General features: G+C 38.9%; 1 protein-coding gene across 1 annotated transcript in view; it reads left to right on the top strand.

Moving 5' to 3' along the window:
* PTPRK (protein tyrosine phosphatase receptor type K) overlaps positions 1–24248 on the top strand; it is a 412271-nt gene extending 388023 nt beyond the window's left edge. The window contains 16 exon segments of the mRNA XM_037391780.1: positions 156–340; positions 2102–2189; positions 2988–3064; positions 3259–3276; positions 5676–5712; positions 7408–7505; positions 8224–8340; positions 9085–9239; positions 10327–10462; positions 12380–12529; positions 13081–13254; positions 16302–16433; positions 16665–16790; positions 18753–18916; positions 20208–20343; positions 22785–24248. Coding sequence (XP_037247677.1) covers positions 156–340; positions 2102–2189; positions 2988–3064; positions 3259–3276; positions 5676–5712; positions 7408–7505; positions 8224–8340; positions 9085–9239; positions 10327–10462; positions 12380–12529; positions 13081–13254; positions 16302–16433; positions 16665–16790; positions 18753–18916; positions 20208–20343; positions 22785–22838 — 1847 coding nt within the window. The 3' untranslated portion in view covers positions 22839–24248.
* Positions 24249–24497: the final 249 nt, after the last annotated feature.

The following is a 24497-nucleotide window of genomic DNA, read 5'->3' as shown; positions in this document are numbered from 1 at the left end:
CTTCACAGTGTTTATGTGCTTGAGAGTAAGTGCTCTGCATTCTCAGAAATTAGACATGTTTTTGAAGGAAGACGTTGAAAATAGATGGTGATATGTGTAGCAGCAGGTGTTATTGCTCTGCAGGTACCTAACGCATTGATTTCTTGTGAATACAGATGAAAACCACAGTGCAACAGCAGAGTCCAGCCGGCTCCTGGATGTCCCTCGTTACCTCTGCGAAGGCACAGAATCCCCATACCAGACTGGGCAGCTGCACCCTGCCATCAGGGTGGCTGATCTCCTGCAGCATATTAACCTGATGAAGACCTCTGACAGCTATGGATTTAAAGAGGAGTATGAGGTGAGATCTTCAGTGGTGGATTTTTGCTAGGAAAAATCCCTTTGAAAGGGGCATCCTTTTGTTTGCATTGCATTGCAAAAGGATGCAACTAAATGTCATGGTTTTAAGTGAAAAACAGAGAAAAATAAGCAGGCATAAGATTCCTATGCATGTAACCCAAAAGTGAAATAGTGAAGTAGTCTAATGGTCTGAGCCTTTACAAATGCCTGGAGAAAGAACTACGTATGTTCCCTAGGGTATAAGAACATGTGCCCTGCTGAATTTTTTCAACATACTGTAAGAAGTTGCCACCCTTTTATTGCTGCTTTTTAGTTGAAATGCTGTAATTAGTTATGTGAGCTTTCTGAGCCACCTTCAGTGCAGATATCCTGGATTAGGTTAAAGATTTAACCTGGCTGGTTTTGCGCAAAGCACTGACTGGAAGCACTCTCATGATTTATTATAGCATCCCAGTAGGACAATACTGGGACTAAACTCCAGCTAAGAAGTAGTGAAAACATGCTGAGGGTAGTAACATCTTGGAAGTTCTAATTAGACCTGCCTGAGCATGTCTACTTACAACTTTAATGTTAAAATGAAGCAAAAAATTCCCTGCACGGGATGTAGAAGATGAGTACAGATTCATTTTGCTTCTGATCTCTGAATCTGTTGTGATTCTTTGGGATTAGAGTATCAGGCAGGACACACAGTAAAGATGGGAATGGTAATGGCAAGGTCACTTGCAATACAGCTAGGTTTAAAATGAGTTTTCTCTGAGTAAGTAATCTCTTCTGACTCAGTTTTCAACCTTCTCTCCTTTCTGCAGCTGTCTCTACTGTAACATAATCACTGGAATAAATAAATGTGTGGTTTTTAAAAGAATATTCTCTTTTCCTCTCTTTTACTTAAATACGCTTTGTTATGCTCTGCCTAACTTCAGGGCTGAGCCCAAGTGTCAACCAGTGCTGGGGGGAGGGTGGTCCCTGGTGCCACATCAGGTGCTTTCCTGCTTGCTGCTGCTTCTATTACCATATACGACATCTTTGCCCGGGCTTGGGCTTCTGAATGTACATTAAAGTTTTGTTTCCATGGCTACTGTGTACTTTCTGGAGGTAACTTACCCAGATCAGGATAAGAGAGCATCTGGAAGGAAAGAATAGCATAGACATGCAACAGCTGTACAATATCTACGGGCAATGAAGAAAAAGCCGAGGAGGAATAAAAGCTGCTTCTATCACTTCTGAGACTTCAAACTCTTAAGAAGGGTTTAAAAATGTAGAATAATTTTGCTAGTGGCCAGAGGGAGGGATATGAGGAAAACTAACATTAACAATAAACATTGGCAGAGTAGGCTTCCTGAGGGTTCTGTAGGAAGAAAAGCCATTTTACTAAGCAATATGAGGAAAGCAATGTAATGCTGTAGTAAGCAGGCTGTATATTATGGTGCCTTGTAAGAAAGGTGGTCGGTCTCCCTGTGCTTTCACAGCTTACTGTTGTTCCTCCATAGCAAGTATGTCCAAGCAAGTTTAGCCTTCCAGCGTTTCCAGGATTTGAAATCCCTCTGGAGTCCCTCAGTGACATGCCCATTTGACCTGTAGCAGTCAGAGGGAGAGGGCCTCCCTTCTTCTCTAGATACGTTTCTGCACCATGGTCCCGCCTGGGTGACCAGAGTGGACGAGCAAAGCTGAGCTGACTTTGTGGTAGGGCAGTTCTTTTAAACTGTTATTTTTGGAGATAAATTAATGGTCAGAATGTTTTCTTTCGGAACATTTTTATTTATAGAGTTTCTTTGAGGGGCAGTCAGCTTCTTGGGATGTCGCTAAGAAGGATCAAAACAGAACAAAGAACCGCTATGGAAACATTATAGCATGTGAGTATCGGTGTGCTTGGTTTGAGCGATATAGCTGTAGTCATGTGTTACTTGTGCCGTGTTCTCTCTTTCTTTACAAGTCTCCAGTGGCGTGCTGCTTAATACCCCAAGCGGACGAGGAGGACAGTGCCTTTTCCAGCATGTTTTTGTCCTTCACAGTTCAACTTTCTTCCTTTTATAACTCAGACTGAATTTCACATTTGCATCTCTGTTGTGCAAGCTGTGGTAAGCATGTTAACAGCGACAAGCTAGCACTCATTTGGATGTTAATTCTGTAATTCGCAATTTGTTACTGTTTTACAAATGCAATTGAACACGCAGGAATGAAGCTACCGGAGAAGTGCGTGTAGAGTTACCTCTTCATCAAATCCCAAGTGCATTGTTAACCTCTATGTTGTGACTTCCTTGGTTTTCTTATTGTCTCAGTATGAACTTATGCAGGCTGGGTCAGAAATAAGGAAACAGTAATCAGGATTTTTGTTTTTCTAGATTACCATCAGTGGAGCTGATGTTAAAAGGGACTTTGAGCAAGTAACCTGGTTTCTTTGTGTCTTTTTAACCATGTGTAACAGTGTGATACCTTTCAGGTAACTTAATGAAGTTTAGTGAATGTTTTTGAAGTAATTGGAGACCTCAGACAAACTGGTTCTTTGTAATTCTGTGTAAACGCTTACTACTTAAGGGTTGTAAATGGTGAGGTGCTTGTGCCAGCCGATTTTGCTTTTCTAGATGACTTACCGTAAAATCTTACTTAAAATCACACTTCAAAAAGGCACCGTAACCACTTGGTTTTTACAGATGACCACTCCAGGGTGATTTTGCAACCTGTTGAAGATGACCCATCTTCAGATTACATTAATGCCAACTACATAGATGTGAGTGGATTGCACAGCTTTCTCCCTCTCAATTTACCAGCTTCTCTATGTGAAACTATTGCATGTTATGCCTACAAAGTTATTGAAAGCTTTCTTTTATTAAGAACAAAATGTACACTTTCCTTGTTCTACGTCCTAGTACTCACTGACATTGTTGTGCTTTCTTTCACATCTGACTTTGGTTTGGGCTGTAGATTTGGCTGTACAGGGATGTAAGTACCACTATATGTGAATAACAGCATCCTATTGTAAATATGTAATATAGATATTGTAATTAATTAATTTCCTCTTCTATTTTTATCAGTTGATAACTATGCATGCCTCATCTAATTTCTCTCATCTGTTCCTTTAAAAATTTCCTTTTGTGTGAATATTTTTTGTATCTGTTTTGAAAAAATAATTTAGCCTTTTAACATAGCTCTGAATATTATTAGATATTGTTACATACCTCAGATGAACCTGTCTGTTAAAGAGAATTTGCTGTTTGCTTTTTTTTTTTTTTATGATGATTTTGGCGACTAGCTTTTCTTTTCCCCTTCTCATTTATATGTGAGAAGCTGGATAGTGTGCTGTACTGTAGTTGTCTGAAAATGTACCTGTGAAGTAGTCTTAATATATGTTTGGCAAAAAGGGAAGGATGATGGCCTTTGGCAGGGGGGTGGTGTTTGTTTTTAACAATGATTTAGACAAACAATATTTAGCTGACGTTTCTCTTCAGGTGCTAATTTAGGTATTACAAAGTATATACACGTATATAGATAGATAAAAATATTTTAATTTAGTAGAAATTTCCTCATTACTGCAGAAAGCCTCTAAAGTTTGAAACTCCAGACTTTGATTAAAATAGAAATTAAATTATAAACTTAAAAAAAATTGGTATAAACAGGAAATCTGAACAAATTCTGCCAGGTGTTTTGATTAACAAAATACAACTTTTACCTAATTAACACCATAGAAATAAATAAATTGTTGTATTCAAAGTAATTTGAAAGATACTGGAATAGCCAGTACAAGCATTTCTAAAATACATGGCTTTGGTTACCTTTCCTTATAATTACACCTTACTAATTTTTCCTGTCCACTGTTAGTTGTTAAATTATTTAAGACCCTCTCAACTTTCCAGGATATAAGGATTTAGCTCCAGGTATATTGCTTTCTTTTTATTTTGATATTTTAACATGGCCGTCTGTGTGAAGTGTTAGGCCTGTGATACTTTGCCTGGGGCCTTAAAAAAGAAAACTCTCCCAGATTTGTAATATATCCAGTACCTTGAGGATGTTGTTTCTCTTATTTAGGAGTGAATTTAATCTCATTATAACCAGACAGGAAAGCTACAAGTTAAAACTGGCACTTTGCAATTTTAAAGTGACACTTTTACCTTCTTCTGGAAAGCATTACTGAGTTTAAAACAGTGTAGCACAGGTTCCACTTGCATAATTTGAAGCTGGGACTTGATATTAAGGACTCCAGGAGAAATTTTTGAGCCATCTGATACAATTTTGGTCTCTTGTAAAGCCAAGAGTGAGATACTCAGAAGTTTTTTTCATAAGCCCCAGAGGAAGGTGCTCTCACTCTAGATAGGATAATGAAGCAGTCTGTGGAAAAGGATATAAACTCCTTGGGTACATCGAAATCCTTCACTTTAATAGCGCCCTGTGAATACCAGGAATCCAAGGACTTGTGCTCCCCTGTAATATGATACTTGAATCAAGTGGCCTAATAAAACTGTAACCTAGAAAATAATTGGAGTTATTTCTTCACTATTTGCACATTGTTGAATTCTGTATTGTCTTCCCACCAGCAATACTCAAGTTTCCTTCCTCTTTGTAGCTAATGTTGCTGGCACTGGTCAAAATATATTCTGAATTATTTCCTCAAGGGCAGCAGCTTTGTGTCTTGTAGTTTGCATGCAGACAAGTAATGCTGTACAGTACCGATAGCACTACTAGAGACCCAACTAACTGGAAAGGTTTAGTTGTGTAGAGTAATCTATCTATATATGTATGTGTATATACTTCTGTGCATCATGTCCAGTATAACTGATGTGCACTTTGTGCAGTAGCACAAAATATTTTCAGAAGAATCCACTGCGGTAGGACCTCGATTCTGTACGCACACCGCAGTGTCCAGCTCTGTTCCCATTAGTTATGGCTCGAGTACATACCTCTTTGTGCCTTGCAATTGCTCTGTTTAGAAGAAAACAAACGGTGTGTACTTTTCCATATCAAATAAGCTGGGAACACAGATGAACTATTGAGATAATTTGGTGGCAAAGACAAGTTTTACAAAATCTCAAATAATGTATTTGGCTGGGGGGAGAATATCAATAGAGAACTAATTTTTAGGCCAAGGGACCCCTCTAGAATACTCCTTCCCGGTACACTGCAATGTCTGTTCAAGTCAGATGTTCTTATTTCCATTTTATCTGTTATCATTCAAACCTTTTCAGTATTAACCGTTTTTTTAGGTTTTGAGCTTCATGCTGCTCTTAAATATTGGTTTGTTCTAAAAATTTTGTCTAGAGATAAGAATTCTGTAGTACCGTTATGCTTGTATTTTCCCCTTTCTGTTAGTAATATGGTACTCAAACCAACTTACATTGCTGTTTTAGGGATATCAGAGACCAAGTCACTACATCGCAACCCAAGGTAAGAATCTGCCAGCGTGAAGTATTCTCGGTAGTGTCCAGCAGTGTTTTTGTAAAATGGAAGTAGATGAAAATAAAGCATATCCAATATTGTGAGTTGTCATCTTGTGTTATGGTAAATTAACATAGCATGTTCAGGTGGAATGTGAATAAATGCAAAAATAGCACTAATTTGTCATGTTGATTAGCTATTGAGCAATTCTTTCAGTGATAAATTCAGCTGAAAAAGACAGAAGCTACTACCATGATTTCCAGTTATGAAGATGAATAGAGAAAAGTGGCGTGTGGACAGAGAAGAGAACAGTTTCAAGCTGCCTTGAGGCATTTTTCTTTCCATATTACAATATGTTAGAGTATTGTTAGGGTTTAGTCCGGGATGCAGACAGTGAAGATAGTAATGATAAATTAAATGCTATCTGAGAAAATCTGGGTAAAGTAAGGCCAGAGAAAGACAAAGCCTCTTTGTAGGAAGAGGTGTGGAAAATCTTTATCATATAACATCTTGCTAATAAAAAGGGGAGTTAGAGGAAAAAATTGAATTTCTATGGAAATTATTCATTGTGTATTTCTGATAAAACTCCTCACTGAGGAAAAACAAATAGATTAGTCTAAGATTGCACTGAAATATCAAAGGCCATGAATTAAAGTAAAAATAACTAGATTTAGATGTGTCATTATTTGATCTGTGAGTATAATCAGACAGCTGGCTGGAAACATCCAGTTATTTGTGCCCTTGGTTGATTGTAGCTGCACACAGGAAAGACAAACTAAAGGCTTGTTTTAAAGCAGGATGCTCGAATTTCTGTCCACGTTTTTTTTATTTTTGTGTAAGAGCTGTCTAAACAGGTCTCTCTGTGGCAGTTAAGTCCACATTTGTATTTTATTTCTGGTTTACTATGTAAATCATTGCACATAATAGTGCGTAAAGGACGCAAAAATGTATTGCTGCTTTTGTATGCAGCCTTCGATCAAGCATAAGGAATATGGTTGAGTCTTCAGATGTGTGTTATATACAGTAATATTTATGCTGCTGCTGGACCATGGTCAGGGAGCTGTTTCTGAGATGAATGTAACAGGGTAAAAGCCTCTGTTACTCAATGGAATGTGTCTCATCTCTGCAGAAGAGCAGGAGGCAAAGCTTAAACAAGTGCTTCTTGTCTGCTTCACAGAAAAGTAGTTTAGTTTAAATGTCCTTCAGTGGGAAGTTTATGGCTCAGCACCTATTCATGCTTGTGCAATTTGATGGGAGCTAGATGGTAAGTGTGCCGGATCTGTACCACCGGCCCTCCTGACTGATGCTTCACCCCAGTGTGGGCATCTCCTCAGTGAACATCTGAAGAAACTCAAGCTCAACGCATTATATTTAACAAATGTAAAACAAACCTAGAAATGTGACTACAGTTGTAGTCACACATTGCTGTGTCCTTGTAGTTTTCAAGCAATCTGGCATTTCGCTACATGAAACACGTGCTATTAATTTATTTCAAGTGGCAATTCTGTTAAACTAAGAAGATTCAGCATTGGTTAGCAATAACAATAGTCTGGAAACTTGCATAATGGAATGATGATGTGGTTTCATGAAGCTTTCATCTTTAAGCAAGTGTGTATCAGCTCTGTAAAGCACTGGATTTTATTTTTTGTGTTTGCTTTGACTGTTATTCTTTTGCAGAGCATTACCTGGAATCTTTTCTTACAGGTCCAGTTCATGAAACTGTGTATGACTTTTGGAGAATGATATGGCAGGAGCAATCAGCTTGTGTTGTCATGGTCACAAATTTAGTGGAAGTTGGGAGAGTAAGTTTTTGGTTTGATTTTCTTTTAAAGCTACAAACCTAAAAAACCTGTTGCCAAGACACACTATCAGCAGAATGTAGAAGAGTCTTGCTGAAAGACAACCCTGCATCCTGAGAGCAGGGGAAGGGGGACAGTCTAGACATTGTTGCAGTCGCAGTATTGTATAAAACCAAAGCTAACTTCTGAAATAGACTGGTGCTGTGTTGCTTTCATGAGTAGTGACAAATTGTCTGAATCCAAAATTCATATTTCAGCAAAATAGATTTTTATATTGTCACTCAAATGAGCAGAGTAAGTGGACTAGTGAGCAAATATCCTTCTATATCGGTGGCTAGAAATCAGCAAATTATTTACAGTTTAGCAGTAACACATCCCTCAGGGAGAAATATAAAGTGTCTGGGATTACTTGCAACAGTTTGATTGCTGATATGAAATGCATCCCAGTTTAACATAAGTGGAAATGTATTCCTAGCTCAGCACTAAAAAAAATATAAATGCTCATTTAGAAATGAATTTGACTTCTAAGTACAGCTGTGTAAAGCAGTGAAAACTCCTTTTAGCTAGCGCTTAACTTGACAGCACAGCCATTAGCCATGACAAGGTACATGAGTGCCTGGTCATTCTGGAAGTAAATGTGGTGTAATGCAGTACGTGCAGTAGTGTATCCTCAAGCTTTTATTTTCCTTTGGTGTAAAATGCATTTCCGTTTTGTATTTAGGTCAAGTGTTACAAGTACTGGCCTGATGACACAGAAGTTTATGGGGACTTCAAAGTGACTTGTGTAGAGATGGAACCCCTTGCAGAGTATGTCGTCAGGACCTTCACTCTCGGAAGGGTGAGTACATTTTGAAAGGGCTCAGCAAAACACTATTCCCTGGTACCAAGGGGTATGGAGGAGGCTGTGCTCGCACGTGTTGCTGTACAATACCAAATGCCTCTTTCTGGTTAGCAGGTCCACAGTGTGTAGGCAGCCTTACCTCACCATGGGAGTGATGCATTGCATCAGCACTACCCAAGCATGTGTCTGACTGTGGGATTTCGAATTTCCCCAGAAATGTTATTGACTGCTACCCTCCCCTCTCTGTCACCTCTTCTCTGTAGCCACACTTCTGAGCTGACTCAAACACTGGATTATGAATCATGGCTGGCATTCATCTCTGTTCACTCCGTCCTGAATGCCGCTAAGTCAATCTCACTTAAAGAATAAAGTCTGTGAATGCAATATATGCGATACAGTTGTGGTCTTCTGGAAAATCATTATACTTGCCTGTAAATGTAGCAGGCCATTGCCTTAATTAGCAAAACTTCTGAAAGTTGATGCAAATTGCATCTAAGACTATGAAAAAAAATTAGAGGCAAAACTAGCATACTTAATGATAAAAGTAAAACTTACAAAATTCAAAAGGGAAAAAAACCCAGAATGACATCTTTAAGCTTCGTACATTCATTGCTTTAAATAATTGGTGAAATGATGAAACCAGCATGTAGATCCTATCAGTGTGATAATGATTTGACTCAGAGAATATCTAGTCTATGAAATATTTGAATTTCATAAGTTATTTATTTTTTCCTTTTACAGAGGGGCTACAACGAAATCCGTGAAGTTAAACAGTTTCATTTTACTGGCTGGCCAGATCATGGAGTTCCTTACAATGCCACAGGCCTGCTTTCCTTTATACGGAGAGTCAAATTATCCAACCCTCCTAGTGCAGGGCCTATTGTTGTCCATTGCAGGTGTGTACAAAAGAGGTAGATTGTTTTTTTCCACAACTATGTAGGTGATTATTTACAGTAGTCTCTTGTGAAACATCCATCACTTTGAAGTGTTTTGGTTTTGTTGTTCCCTTTTTGAATTGCCTAATTCACACTGCGGTAGAATTTGCCTGTCTACAGCAGTGTTTGGAAATAACCAGATTCTAGTGCACTTTTCCTAAATAGAATAGGCAGAGATTTTCTTTTTCCTGCAAGAGCAGCACCAGCTAAATCATATGATACTTCAAGTTATCATTTTAGGTAGCCTACAACATTTTGTGACAGCATTCGAGAATAAGTGTAGTTACAGCTGCTTTGACAGCTTGGTGTTGCATATAATGTCTGTTCAGATTATTAATTATGAAAATCTGTTCAGATTATTAATTTAAATCAAAGTAAGCAAGTAAATACAGAATGTTGGTTTTCCTCTGCAAGTTTTGCAAGGTTTGCGTTGTTGGGACACAGTCCCTTAAAAAATAAAATTTCCTTTCAGCATCATCAAATGTTTAATTGTATTCTGTAGATATTCGGCCTTTACAGATTTTAAGAATTCACTGTGCAAAACCTGTCCATGGCTTTATTTAAAAATGAAATAAATCAAGAAAGATTCTTCTGGATACTGTTGAATGTGCTGCCTGAACCAGCTTAAAGCTTGGCTGGTAACATACGCTTCAGTTTCTTACTGTAATATATCACTTAAAAAACATCTTTAATCTTATTTAAAAAAAAAAAAAAAACAAGATCTGTCTTTATTTTGAAGTGCGTAAGCTTAATCTTCCTCCAGATTTCAGTTTAACTTTTCTGTTTTACTTGAAGTATTGATCACATGAAGGGTGATAAAAGGAGGAAAGAAATTTATTGGGTTTTTTTGCTGTTAGTAGGTCAGATCTGATGGGAAAAAGTTGTTTGGGGCACATTGAAAGGTTTAAAGGACATTACGAAGAGGAAAGAAGATAAAAATTAGATGATGGTTGTGATGAAAGAACTGAGTGACTTTATAAAAATGCTGTCAGTAATGAGTTTTGAAAGTTTGAGTCTATTCCTAACAGTATTCACTAATTTTTTGTAGTGCTGGTGCTGGACGGACAGGTTGTTATATTGTGATTGATATCATGTTAGATATGGCAGAAAGAGAAGGTGTTGTGGATATCTACAACTGTGTCAAAGCCTTACGGTCCCGTCGCATCAACATGGTACAGACAGAGGTATGGAAGTTTACCTTCAAAGCGCCTGATGCTTTCTGAAACGTGCGAGGTCAGAATTTCACTGTTACTCCGAAAAGCCCTGTTGAGGGGTTATGTCCACTGGGGAGCATAGCTCAATGCAGACAGTGCCCAGGACCAGGATGGTGCAACAAACCTGCCAGCTCTTTCATTCTTCACACAAACAAGTGCTCACCTAATTTTGTACCAAAAGGAAAGCAAAGGTGATTTTTTAGGGAGCACCTAAAAAGTGCTCCTTTTTAGGTAGGAGCAAAAAAAATACTTTTACAGTAGGCCTGTCTGGCATGTCTCTCTCCAGCTCTGGTATCAGCAATTCCAAGGACCCAAAGTTGGAATTTCAACAAGTTGCCACTGGTTTTAGATTGTCTCAAATCACTTTGTCCACTTACCTGTGGAACTTTATGTCCATTTCACTCTCCCTTTTCAACTCTGCTTTTATTTGCTTTATTAACCTCATCACCAAGCCTTTTCCTTTTTCTATCCTTTTTGTCTTTTGTCATGCCTTCAGCAACTCCACAGTAAAACTATTGTCTTAGTGATGAAGCTAGAACAGCTCCCATTCTGCCACCTGAGAGTCATTGAGCTTCCACAGAAACATAGTTTATTGATACATATTAAGACAGGTTACCTGAAGTGGTTTGCCAGACCTCTCTCCTGTCCTCCATGTGGACATCTGCCTGAGAAGTTATTTCACCTGTGACCATGTGGAAATCTCTGCAGCTGGCAGCCAGGCATATCAATGCAATTTGGTGCAGGTTTTATTCCATGCTGCAGCCTGTGGCCGTTGAACAAATCAATGTTCCTGATCAACTACGGGGCCTTTGGGAAGTGCCTGTGGTGGAGCGTTTCAGTGCGACTGCTTCAACCATCCCAGTTTAATTTGCTCTTGCATGTGAATTAACACCCCTGCTGCAGTTCCTTTCTCTTTGTCGCACTTTTGCCTCTTACCTCTCATCATCTCTCAGGAGTTCATACTCACGCAGCTAAATAAAGCTGTAATTGCAGCAAATTCTTGTGATGCTCATCTAGACAACAGTGATGGCGATAGCTCCATAGCTGTGGCAATAGCTCCATAGCTATGAGGGTAAGGCGGCACAGGCTGTAAAGCCAGAATATGACCATGGTCCCTGGGCATGTGCTGTTGTTACAGGCACATGTTAAATTTTGTGCTGTTAATAACCTCATTGGTATCCACAATAGCTAGGTGAGGCTGGCACAGTTCTCGCAAGTTGCTGTGTAGACACAATTTACATCTATTACTCTTGGGGTAAATATAATAGGCGTTGTGTAAAAATTGACAGGAGGCCTGACTGAAATAGTAATGCAATTGTCTAGGGCTCAGGATATCTCAAGGCAAGTCAAAGGAAAAAAAAAAAAATAGGAAAAAATGTTGTTCCTGTTGGGACGCACTTGAATTTATTACTGGCCTGGAGCCCGCTATCAGACAATTGGTGTACTAGCTTGCACACGCATAAGGAAAACGCAGTGTGCCAAATAATTGCTAATCACACTAATAGTGCTTGAAGCAATTTACACTTTCTGCTAGTATTGTAAGACTGAAAGCTATTTTTAAAAGAACAAAATGAGTAAAGCCAACAAGTCACTGGCATACACACAGAAACCTTCGAGCACCACAACTGAAAACCTCCCATTAAATAAATTGCTATGCCTGTTCTGTTAAGTTTTACTGAATTTAAATTAGTTCTGAACTAAACATCCTTGTTAACTGCATACCAATTAGGACAAGATTGTGTTTGTACTAAAGTGTTACTTAATGGGTTGATGGACACTACCTTGAATGACTCTTACAGTGTGCAGGAGATCTGTTTATCCTAAAAGAAGGAAAAATCAGTTGGTTTTAAATGGCTATAATTTCTGTTTCTTTGCCTAATTTGGTAGGAGCAGTACATCTTTATTCATGATGCCATTCTAGAAGCTTGCCTGTGTGGAGAAACTGCCATTCCTGTCTGCGAATTCAAAGCTGCTTATTTTGATATGATTAGAATAGACTCTCAGACAAACTCTTCACATCTCAAAGATGAGTTTCAGGTATTCACAGTTCCTACTAACTCTTCATGTGACAACAGTGTTTTTGCCTCTAGATACATTTAATTTAATTGAAGGGAAAGGGTTTTCATATCATATTTATAACATTTGGTCCCTTTTAGTCCACAAAATAAAGCATCCATGTTTACATCCTTTGCAAAGTTGTTTTAAGTATGGAGTATCATCCTTTGAATAAAATAGCAGTAAATATTTGGAATAAAGAGCACTAACTGGGAACCGCAGAGAGTATTGTTTTCATTTGCACAGCTCTTTAGAGGTCCAAAGTATCCTCTTTGTTTTATTCCTTTTGGAGAGGATAGTGTCATGTGGAATCTGTTCAGTGGTACATGGAGCTCCTTTTACACCTGCAGCTTAACCCGCCTTGAAAAGACTCAGCACATCCATCAGATAGATAGGAGCTCTTATTTGCTAATGTCTTCTTGCTAATGTCTCATGTTTTTCCATATTGCAATATTTTAAATGAAAACGTGGGGAATCTAGAGTCCATTGTTTGTTAGTTCAGTGTGCTAAAGCAAGCATCCTCTCTCCCTTAGACCCTGAATTCTGTGACCCCTCGCCTGCAAGCAGAGGACTGCAGCATAGCCTGCTTGCCAAGGAACCATGACAAGAACCGCTTCATGGATATGCTGCCACCTGACAGATGTCTGCCTTTCCTAATTACTATTGATGGGGAGAGCAGCAACTACATCAATGCTGCTCTTATGGACGTAAGAGACTATCTTCTTTGTCTGCATAGTGTGCTATGAAAAACTGTGTAACATGAGAGAGAGCACTTGCTGATTTAGGAAAGGGTAATTCTTTCTTAGTGTAGTGCCCAGTAAAACTGTCCTAACAAGGAAGGGTGGAGCGAATGGGTAAGAAACCCCACCAGCTTGTGTTGCTTGTTCAGAAGGTTTGTTATCTTTAGTCTTCTGCATCCTTGTGGGACCCACTGGAAATCTCCCCTTTTCAACAGCATTATGTAAAGCTCTAGTCTCCAGTCCTCCAAATCTCAGCAGAATCTCAAAAGTCTGCTCGTTGTTGAGAAGTGAATGTTACATACTTGAGCATGAGGTTACTATTGCTATTTTAGGAAAAAGCCTACATATATCAAAGCAGGAGAGACAGGGGAAGAATGAAGGAAAAAAATGTTTCTTTGGCATATTTGGGGGTAGAGTTGGGGGTTTTTTTGTTCATATTTTGAGTTGCAGCTCTTTAAAGTTGAAGTTTGAGCGACGGATATACTGTCAGGGGAAAAGGTGAATTAATGGGAAAAATACAGGTGAACCTGCTTATAGGTGTCTGATTGATAAAGCAGTTAATCATATGTGCTGTCATATACCTGCCTGTGCCTGCCATTAGCATTTCCAAAGTTAGGCCCCTAAAGCCACCTTTACAGTAAATATTTAAATTAAATTAAAAAAATAGCCTGATTTTCAGGACCATCTCCTTTCCTCAAAAATGAAGCACTGTCAGAAACTGCAGTGTCAAGAAGAGATGCTGGAATAAAATGGCAAATAGCAGCACAAATCATCAGGACTGAATGATGTATTCATCCCAGAGCTCTGCCTGAGCTAGTGCAGGAAACATTTGAACTGCTAGCAAAATGCAGTCCCTAATCTCACAATTAGCTATTGTGCCAGAAAAATAGAGGACTAGCATTGTGTGAGACTAATCTATTATGGAGTCACTGGGGCTGAATGGATAAATTAGAGCAGTGAGCAGAATTTTGGTAGCAACTAAAATTGTTTAGAATTGCAGTTAAAATCACATTAAGCACCTGGATAAATTTGATGTGCTGTGGACCAACCAACACAGCTGCATAGAGGAGTGTGGTTTGGGGAGGAAGGAAGACGATGCAGGCTGAACGGCTGGGTGGCAGGAGGGCTCTGAGTGCGTAGCAGCGTGTGGCAGGCAGCGACAGGAACCAAGCAATGTATTAATGGATGAGCAGTCAGAGGCAAGTAAGGAAAGGCAGAAATGGTAGTAATAAAAGGAAAAAAGCAGCAGAAAAAAAGTAATATACTACAATGAAGTCATGTACCAAGGCTGATAGTACAGCGTTAAAACTGGAGGATAAAAGCTTTTTCTTGTCCTTTCTCTTCTGGGTTTTTTTTGGTTTTATTTTTAAGACCGATTTATTCAGAGAGGGGGACCCCACTGCTGGGCAAGGAAAGGGACTTTCAATAACAAAACAGAAATGGAAACTTTCCCCTTTCCACAATGTACTTGTCCCTGTGTTCCCACAAGGTGTCTGCTTCCCAGTGTGACAGTGGGTCTCCTGCCTCTTCTTTTTGAAAACCTCATCATCTCAGACTCAGTACATTCTCTCATCTCAGAAAAGACCAGAAATCATGGGGAAGAGGGTCAGGAAACATGTACAAAACTAGTACAAAACTAGTACATAATTTATTTCTTAAAAATACAAGGGAAGAACCGATATTGGTTGTTACTCTTCGCTTCCTGGGCAGATCTAGGAAGTAGGACACAAGCCACTACTACCCCAATATGCTGCTTCCCACATTAAAAAAGCATAGCAAACATAGATTAAAAATTTGTCAGCCACCTTTTTCTGTTGTCAAACAAGTACTGATGCTCAAGACATTCATTTTTTTTATCTTCACAATTTACAGCAAGTAGAAGGGTGAAAAGAATTGTATTTTTTCCTTCTGGGCCTCGCACTATGCTCTTCAAGGGTATGTCAATATATCGCACATGAAGATCCCTCATATCAATCTTCAAACAAGCAAGTTTCCATACCAAAAGTGGTTTAGCTGTGCTACCAGGTCTTTCTCCTAGGATAATTTACTTAATTCAATAAAAAACAGCCAAAGTGCTTTTGGTACCAGCATGGGTGCTAAACACAGGGATCTTTGCATTGCATACAGCAGTCCTAGCACTTCATCTTCAAACTGGTGACTTACAATCCCATCCACCTACAGGGATATTCACCATCTTACTATGTTTCTCAGATGAACCTGTTGGTGCTTCCTTGCCTGTTCATACCTGTATTCCTTCACCGCAGAACTCTTCGGTGCATAGTTGCAAACTGGCTGAAAACAACCTTCTGATATCTTCTTTTCTGCTTGGTGCTCATAACATATGTGCTGCAGGGAATTAGCCCCGCTGCTATTAGTTGCATCTCAGCTAACCTAAAGGCTGGAAGTCCCTATGTGCAGTTGTGTCTAACACAGCACACAGAAAATGGAATCTCCTGCCATGACAGGAAATACTATTTTCCTGTTTAACTTCTCCTTTCAGCTAGAAATGGGCCCCAGTAATCCTGAAGGTCAGTTCCATGGGTGACCTTGTGGCCGTGGCACTGAAAAAGAATTTGGGATTGAACATAGTCCCAGCTTCAGTTACAGAGCTCACGTGTAACCTGCTGTGGATGGGGTGACCTGAGACCTCTGCTCCCCTCTCTGCAACATAGGGAGAAGGCTTCCTGCTCGGTCTCTGGGACATTGTGCCTGGAGCGGAGTTGCTTGAGCCTCAGGTCAATGGAGTCCTGAAGAGCATCTTCAGTGCCCCGTGCATGTCTGAACTGAAACAGGGCTTGGCCTGTGACAAAGCAGAAGGTAGATGTGAGCAGAGTAACCTCTTTGTTCTTACCGGAGATGATAATGTATTTTTAACTTCAACAGCTTTGGTGAAATCTTGTGCAATTGATGTCACAGCTTTGTTTTATTTTTAAGTTTTTTTCTGTTGCAGTGTTTGAGTGGAAGTTATTAAGTACTTCCTCTACCAGTGCTAATAAAATCGTTTGTGTTTACAGAGCTACAGGCAGCCAGCAGCTTTTATTGTCACACAACATCCTTTACCAAACACTGTGAAAGATTTCTGGAGATTAGTATACGACTACGGCTGTACTTCTCTTGTGATGTTAAATGAAGTCGACTTAGCACAGGTTAGTTTGGGGCTGGAGTTTTCCACATACCATCGCATGCTTTAATCACTCTGGATCCACTACATGATCAAAATGTAGAGCAGTGCCATGACTTTACAGTTATTCTCTGCTTTACAGCAACTAATTAACACTAGTTGCTCAGTAAAGTTTAGGTGAGAGATCTGCAGTGGAATAAGGCAGCGCTCCAGTTGTAACATACCATTTAATTATGCCTGTTTTGCTTTGGTGCAGGGCTGCCCGCAATACTGGCCTGAGGAAGGGATACTGCGGTACGGTCCCATCCAAGTGGAATGCATGTCGTGTTCAATGGACTGCGATGTCATAAACCGAATTTTCAGGATATGCAATCTAACAAGAGTGAGCATTTTCATAACAGTATATAGTGGAAGAATATGTCATTTCTAATGCTCTCTAGGCTCTTGTGGGTTTTAATTTGGAATAATGGTAAAATAACTAATGTTCTTAAGATATTACCCAGAAAAGAAGCAGTCGGGCATCAATATCTAATACTAATTTCTAGTACTTTTCTATAGCTACACACTAAGCAGAGAGCAGTAAGGTGAATGGCTGTTGTTCTGTGGTGTTCTCCCGGATGAGTAGAAAATGTATGACAAGTACACTGTTTGCTCTGTGTGCAGGGAAAGAAATATCCTTGTAAGGAACATATAGTGACAGGTATTTAATTCATAGCTTCTGTAAGACATTTTCTGTGGTGAATCAGAAACAGGAGCACTGGGGCTGGTTATGCAGCCAGCACCTTCTCAGCTTAAGGTGCAAGAACCGCAACATAAAAGGAGGATTATGGCACCCTGCAAAGCGGGGTATGAAAAAAAACTCCAAAAGCTCCTCTGCCTCTGAAGGGCTCTGCACCACTGTGCCTCGACCTACATTTCTCATCTTTTTCTCAACTTCAGTAGCAGTGGCGGTCTTGAGCTCTTGTCTGCTCTTTCACACTTTACACCATCTTGTCATTTTGCTGTTCTGTAGCGTCTTACACGGTCACAGCATCTTCTCAAACCCTGTTTGCCATGCAGTGTTTCCTCCTTTAGCTCACCCCTATAAATCATTTATGTTGCCTGCGTGTAAAGAGTTACAGATGTTTGTGCCACCATTGTATGTACAGTTAAGCAGCAGCCCCTGTTTTACTTACAACTTTGTATCTTTCATGCAATACTGTACTTCCACGCCACCAAGTACTACTTGGAGTGTCCGTTTAACTTTCATTAATGCTGAAGAACAGTTGTGGGGAAAATGGATTACAGAGCATACGAAGATTTATTTATTTTTTCTTTCCCTTTGGTCACATTTTCATTTTTCAAAGGGGAAAGATCAGTTTGCATACGACGAATATTTTATCCAAACTTATTTTGCTTATATTCAGAGATAAGAAAAACATTTTCAACTCTTCATACCTTGTTTGGTAACTACAGGAAGCTAAGATGTAGGCACACTGAACCATAGTGTGCTTTTTTTGTTGTATTTTGAGACTTCCTCTCTTTTTTTGGGGGGGTTGTGTGGGGAGTGTTGTGTCTAATGTCTTATTTTCACTTTTTCCATTTCTCCTTTCTTACAATGTTTTGGTTTTCTACTTCTCTACTTCTCTTTGCCTCCCATGCCTTTTCACCTTTATGTCTTGCTTCTGAATATCTCTCTGCTCTGTTCTTCCTTTTCTAAAATCCACATTCCTACTCCTTTTTGAATACTTCAGTTCCAAGAAACTGAAACATTCTTCCAAATATTGAGGCCTTTCTTGTGACAGTCTAATTCTATTCAAAGCTCTCCCTGTGTAGCATCTAGCACATGGAAGACTCAGAGACTGGCAGCAAGGCTCTCATTATCAGTCTGGCAAAAAAGGAAGACTTCAAGGAAAATAGTCATATTTGTCCACCAATATTACTTGTTTATTTATAACGGGGTCAGTTTATGCATGGGAGCCAAAGCTATGTCTCTTCCATTCTGTAGGTCTAAGAATTTAACAGTGATATTTTTAATTGACAGTTGATGTTAAGAATAAAAACCCTTGACACGTAGAATCTGGGGGATTTGTCCATTTAGAAGTCAGGATAGGTTACCTTAGTGATTGATAAACTGATGTTGTCTTCAATGTAGCTCCCTTTTTTTCCTTTTTTGACACCTTCCTTGAGCTCAAGTGATACAAATTAATGGTGACCCTACATTCCTACCTATATGGAATGTATATACATGTTGGAATCTGTCCATAACATAAACACTTAGGGTTTGTGTCAGTTTTATATTTTGGTTTTCTAAACCAAGATGTAAAGGTGCCATATTTACCTAAAGCTCTTTGGTTTCCCTCAGCCACAAGAGGGCTATCTGATGGTGCAGCAGTTCCAGTATTTGGGTTGGGCTTCTCACAGAGATGTGCCAGCTTCCAAGAGATCATTTTTGAAGTTGATTCTCCAAGTTGAAAAATGGCAAGAGGAATGTGAAGAGGGGGAGGGCCGGACCATCATCCATTGCCTGTGAGTAACTGGGAGAAAGTCAAATTGTTGTTATTTCAAATAAATGCTTATAAACTCTTGTTCTAAGTTGAAGCAGCATTCTTACAGCTACATTCTTTTGCACATGTCCTTGTTTCTTTTATAAAAACCAACCAAACAAAATGTACCACTTCTACTGTGGGTTGGCTTTTGGTCAACTTTCTGATTTGTCTCTGTTGGGTCAAGGTACCATGGGAACGAGCATTTTGGGCATGATACTACAGTGATACAGCGTATTGTCTCCCTCTGTACATAATAGCATGTTTTCCAGGTAGAAAATATGTACAGATCAATTTCTTCTGTATGGTTTCAGTAAGGAAGTCTTTTATGCTGGCTGCCAAATAATTATTTCCTATGTATCTCTTGCATGTCGTGTGTTGCATTTTTTTCCAGAAGGTCTACTATATTTTGAATGTTTTAGATTGAAAACTATGGATATAGGAAATCAGATAAAAGTTCTGTGATACAGTACATGATCCTAAAACTTGTTGATAAATGACCGCTGGCTGCTTATCTGAGCCTGATATTTAAATTGGAGCTGGTTTGTGAGTTTTGCAAAGGCAGCATCTTTGTCTCCGTAAGCAGAGAATGACCAACCTCTATCCTACCTTATTTAAATATAAAATTTAAAACTTAGAAATTTAATTATCATTTCTCCTTACTTTTTAAAAAAGCTTCTGTTTAAATGTTCAGGATTAACTTTTGGCCCCTTTCTGCCCACCCCTCCTCATTATCCATGGAACCTTCTGCCTAATTTACACTTAATAAGAAGAAATGCCTGCCTTAATTTCTTTGAAATGAAGATTAAAATACTTCAGAAGTGTCCCCAGAGGTCAACAAGATATCAAATCAGTGATGCCTTGGCATTACTCTGGCTTAGATAATCCTCATACTGTAGGATAACTCGAGTCTCTTTCCAGAACTAAGTGGAAATTATTTTACTTGCATTTCAACTTATTTTTTTATTTCTAATGTTGTAATTGCCATTGAACTTAGGGTTTTATTTCTAATGCCTATGTAAATTAAGCTATAGCATAGCTGGGTGGCGTGGTGGGCTGTAAGGGCAGAATTCAAAAGAAGTAATTGAGAGGAAGGTCAGGAACAGCAAACATCTCAGACCAAACCCACTGGAGCTGCAAGGAGATTGCTAAAGCCTGGTCTCCCCGTGGGACTCGGGAATCAGTCGTGCTCACAGAGTGAAAGAACAGAAACACATTTTGGATGCTCTCATACACCATAGTGACATTTAACCAGCTCTTTTTCTTGCACACAGAAATGGCGGTGGCCGTAGCGGGATGTTCTGTGCCATCGGCATTGTGGTTGAGATGGTGAAAAGGCAGAACGTGGTGGATGTTTTCCACGCCGTCAAGACTTTGCGGAACAGTAAGCCCAACATGGTAGAAACTCCGGTAAGCATGAGCCCTTTGGGGCTACTGCAAACAACCAGGGAGCCAGAGGCTCTCTTGTGTGAGTTGCATTCTCAGTCCTGAGCCCACAAAACAGAGCAAACTGATGTTGTGCCACAAGAGGAAAGGGACACTTTTGAGTCACACACATCAGCATTGTGAGAGGCCAGGCTAAGCATTTTATGCTACTTTTCTTGTAGAAGTACTGTGGCTTTTCACAGAAAACGTTCTGAGTGAACAGAATGCACTTTAAACTCCAAAAATAACCTATCTATTTGAAGAGAAGTTGCAGCAGGTTGTGTTCACACAAACCATCCTGAAATTTTACAGAGCAAGGCAGATCTTGGTAGGAATAAGCTATGAAGTCCAGATTAGTAGCTGGAGATGTGAACATTTTGCTTCTTAATAACAACTGCTGCTTTGGAAGCTGTACTGAATAATGATAATGTTTGTTATTCAGACTTGTAGTAATCAAAATGATACCTCAGAACTTTAAAAATCAAAGACTTGGATCTAGTATGTTGCATATTAACACATAGTATCATAGAACCATTTGGGTTGGAAAAAAACATTAAGATCATTGAGTCCAACAGTTAACCTAAATAATAAAGCAATATAAAAAATAAACTAATATAAACTATATGAGCCTGAGTTAGCAAAACTACAAGACCAAATATTTGCACGTACATTGCCAGAACTTAAAATAACCTTCACTCTTCTGGTCAGTCTTTATGTGTACAGTATGAGCGCATATCCATTTGAGTGATCTGTCATGAAAGCTGAATATTGTGGGAAGTCCTTAAAAAAATTCTCCCAAGTGGATTTTTTTTTTTCCTTTCTGTAGGTGAATGTGAAAGCAGGTTAGACACTGTTAGGGAGTTTCTGCCACTTGACTCTCACACTGCCAGCAGCCAGTGTCACTTTTCAGCCAGATGGCTGCCTACAGCATAAAAATCAGGGATGCCAATTGAAATTAAAAACGTTTTGCAGTGTATGCACAGTGAAAATTGCTTCCGACCTTGTGAACTTGCGTATTGAGCAAAATGGCTGTAGCTGCCTCTTCCCATATTGCCCTTTTTTCCAGGTGTCAGTGTTTGCTTAGGATCAAGGAGCTTCTGTGGCATGATTTGCCTAATTATTGTGCCTCGCTTCCATCCCTTGCGACCACATAAATTAGGAAGATGGTTAAAATATTAATAGATAGAGCATCCTGTAGCAGCAGTGACATGGGGCTATGTATTGCTGGTTTTGCCGCAAGTACTTTGCAGTCTGCTGTGCCATAGATGTCTGAGACACAACATATTGAATTGCTGCCTGGATTTCAGTTCACTGCTGTGAAGAAAACAGGTCAGATCACATGGAAAATTACTTGTGTCACTGTAAAGGGAGGCCAAGGTAGATTGTGTGTGTTTCTGATAAATGGGCTGTAAACTTACATTTCATTTCAAAATGCCCCTGAATTCCATTGTAGCTTTAATCTGCAATTACTGAATTTCCATAGTTCTGTGTTTCTGTTGTGTGGGTTTTTATTCAGAACTCTTGAACAGCAGCAGCTGTTGAGTCGTTAGTTAGAGCACAAACCAGGAAAACCAATATATAACACTGTCATGTGCCCTACATTCAGCAACATGATCAGATAACAAAAATGAGCAGCGCAATAAAGCCTTTAAGATATCCCCACCACTTCCTGCTAATGGATCACGCTGGCTTCCTTTGCGAACAAAAATAAATCACAAAAGCAAATTTGTTTTGTTAGGTTACAAGGACAATAGAGATCGAATTAGTTTTGTTGTTTCCTCTTCTTGCCCTCTCCTCCTTCCTCCTCCTTCTCCCCCAGTATCAGCTCTGAACAGCAGCCTTGTTACGGAGAAATACTAACCACGATGGAGTTTGAGCTTTAACGTCTCTTTTAAATGTGCATCTGATCTCTTGGACATTGCATCGACATGACTGTACAAATGGGCTGTGAGCCCAGAGCAGCTTTGTGTCACAGCTCAGTATTCCTGAGGCATTCACTGGCTGTCCGAGCAGCAGGCGCGAGTTAACTGCTCAGTATCAGCTAACTTAAATATAAATGTTATATCAGAGTCAAGGTGCTTTCACTGCAAGAATGCTCTGACTGACAGAACTTTTCATGTTTGATAAACCAGTTTGTTCAGAAGCTGAAAAAATCAGAGAATCAAATCATTGCATTTCATGGTCAGAGTTTTTTTCCAGTTCATTGGTTAGGATGAGATTTTAAATCAGAGCTGGTAATATATTTTACTTGTGTAGTAGGAAAAAAAAAAAAACAAACAGAAACAAAACCCAAAGCATGTCAGGCTTGAGGTTAAAATTGCGTAGTAGTTAGCAACTACTATTCTTGTTTGTAGATATTGCTGCTAAGACTTTAGAATCGTAGTTTAACTTCTCTTCCTGTCCCCAACCCCCTTTTGCCTTTACAGGAGCAATATCGCTTCTGCTATGATGTTGCACTGGAGTACCTGGAATCCTCTTAGTCGGCATGGATGTGACAAAGTTCACCAAATACATGAATCTCAATAAGCTGTTTTGACAACAGTTCTTGATCCTGTGAAGAAAGATTTTAGGGGAAAAGGGGGGTGGGAGGGATTTTAAATTTTAAATGCAAAGTATTTTTCTTATGAAGTTGTGTATCTTAATAAAATAACTCAATCTGTTTCTATGCTTGTATACAGTATCAACATTTAGTGCCACAGAAATACTATTTAATGAAAACCAGAGTCAGAAGAGATTTGCGCAAATTAGGACTTTTCAGTGTTTGTATATGCAGCCGTCTCTCAATTACAGTAAAGCGACCATCTGTTGCATGTATCAATATTTCCTATATGGTATTAATTTTTCTTTTTTTTTTCTTTTGATACATTGTTGAAGTACAATAACAGTGCAAATTGATAGTAAGGTTCATTCTTTATACGTTTCAAGTGTTGCATATATATACTATATATAGTAAAACAAACTGGCTTATTTTGTTTTAATGTGCAATGATGGCTGGATCACATAAAGGTCTTTATAAAGAAACTTAAACATAAGCCAAAGACTCAAGTGTAAATATGTCTATATGGAGAAAGCACATGTATTTATTGTTTACTTGCATTCCTTTTTTGATGGCTGAAAAAAGAAGAATCATTTTTCTTGAAGAAAGCTTTTTTTGCTGAAATCAAGTGTAAACAATTTTTGTAGTTTATTTTTTGTATGTTTTAGTGTAAGTAGAAGACATACTTTTTATGCATAGACCAAGAAACATTGGTATAGTGGTTTTGTTGTGTACATGCTTGTGATTCAAATCCATGTAAACAACTCAGTTATAGAAGGTCTTTAACTACAAGACCAAAATCAAAACATTTTCCTGAAAATGTATAGTTTTTCACAGTTGCATTAGTTATGTACTGATCAAAAAAATATGTAAGGAAGGGCACACATCAGAATGGCCTTGCCTATGACTTGCACAATATTGGAAGAAATTCTTAAGCACCATTAAAAAGGTAAAGGAACCAATTGTTTTCAAAAATATTGAAGCACAGGTCAACAGGAGAACTGTAAGACATATAGATGGCTCTGCGTATGCCCTTCAGGGTAAAAAAGTATTTGTTTAGCAAATTGTACAATTAAGCAATGTTTACTTTTATGTTTACGGACATGTAAGCTTTGCTTCCAAGAAAGCAAAATTTGAATAAACCAATGCCAGATTCTGACTATAGTTGTGGTCTACAAAATACTACTGTGCTTTCACTTAGCTTGTATCCATTTGTTCGGAAGGTTTCCTAGATTTTACCAGCTAAAATCATATTCTGGTCACTTGGTCTTTTTTAGAACTGACAGTAAAATGATAAGGTGCTTTTAAACATTCTGTAAAGTAAGAGTGAATTAAACTTTTATTTAAAGATTAATTTATATTATTTCCTATTTTGATACCCTCTCACTTACTGTCCTTGTTAGGGAGTCATTCTTGTCTGGAAGACTGATATATTTGGGTAAGGAAAATCTCAAAAGGATATTGTTTGTGAAGGTTCCATGTCATCTGCATGCTCTAGTTTCTTCCGTCAGACACATGGAATTACCCATCCATCACTATAAATGACAGAAACGTTTAAAGAAATTCTGCTTCTCAGACTTTTTTGAGTGCCTCCATCCATATT

This window comes from Falco rusticolus, chromosome 6 (genome assembly GCF_015220075.1).
Source record: "Falco rusticolus isolate bFalRus1 chromosome 6, bFalRus1.pri, whole genome shotgun sequence".
NCBI lineage: Eukaryota > Metazoa > Chordata > Aves > Falconiformes > Falconidae > Falco > Falco rusticolus.
The sequence above is the reverse complement of the archived record's forward strand: the minus strand, read 5'-3'. Positions and strand labels throughout refer to the sequence as shown.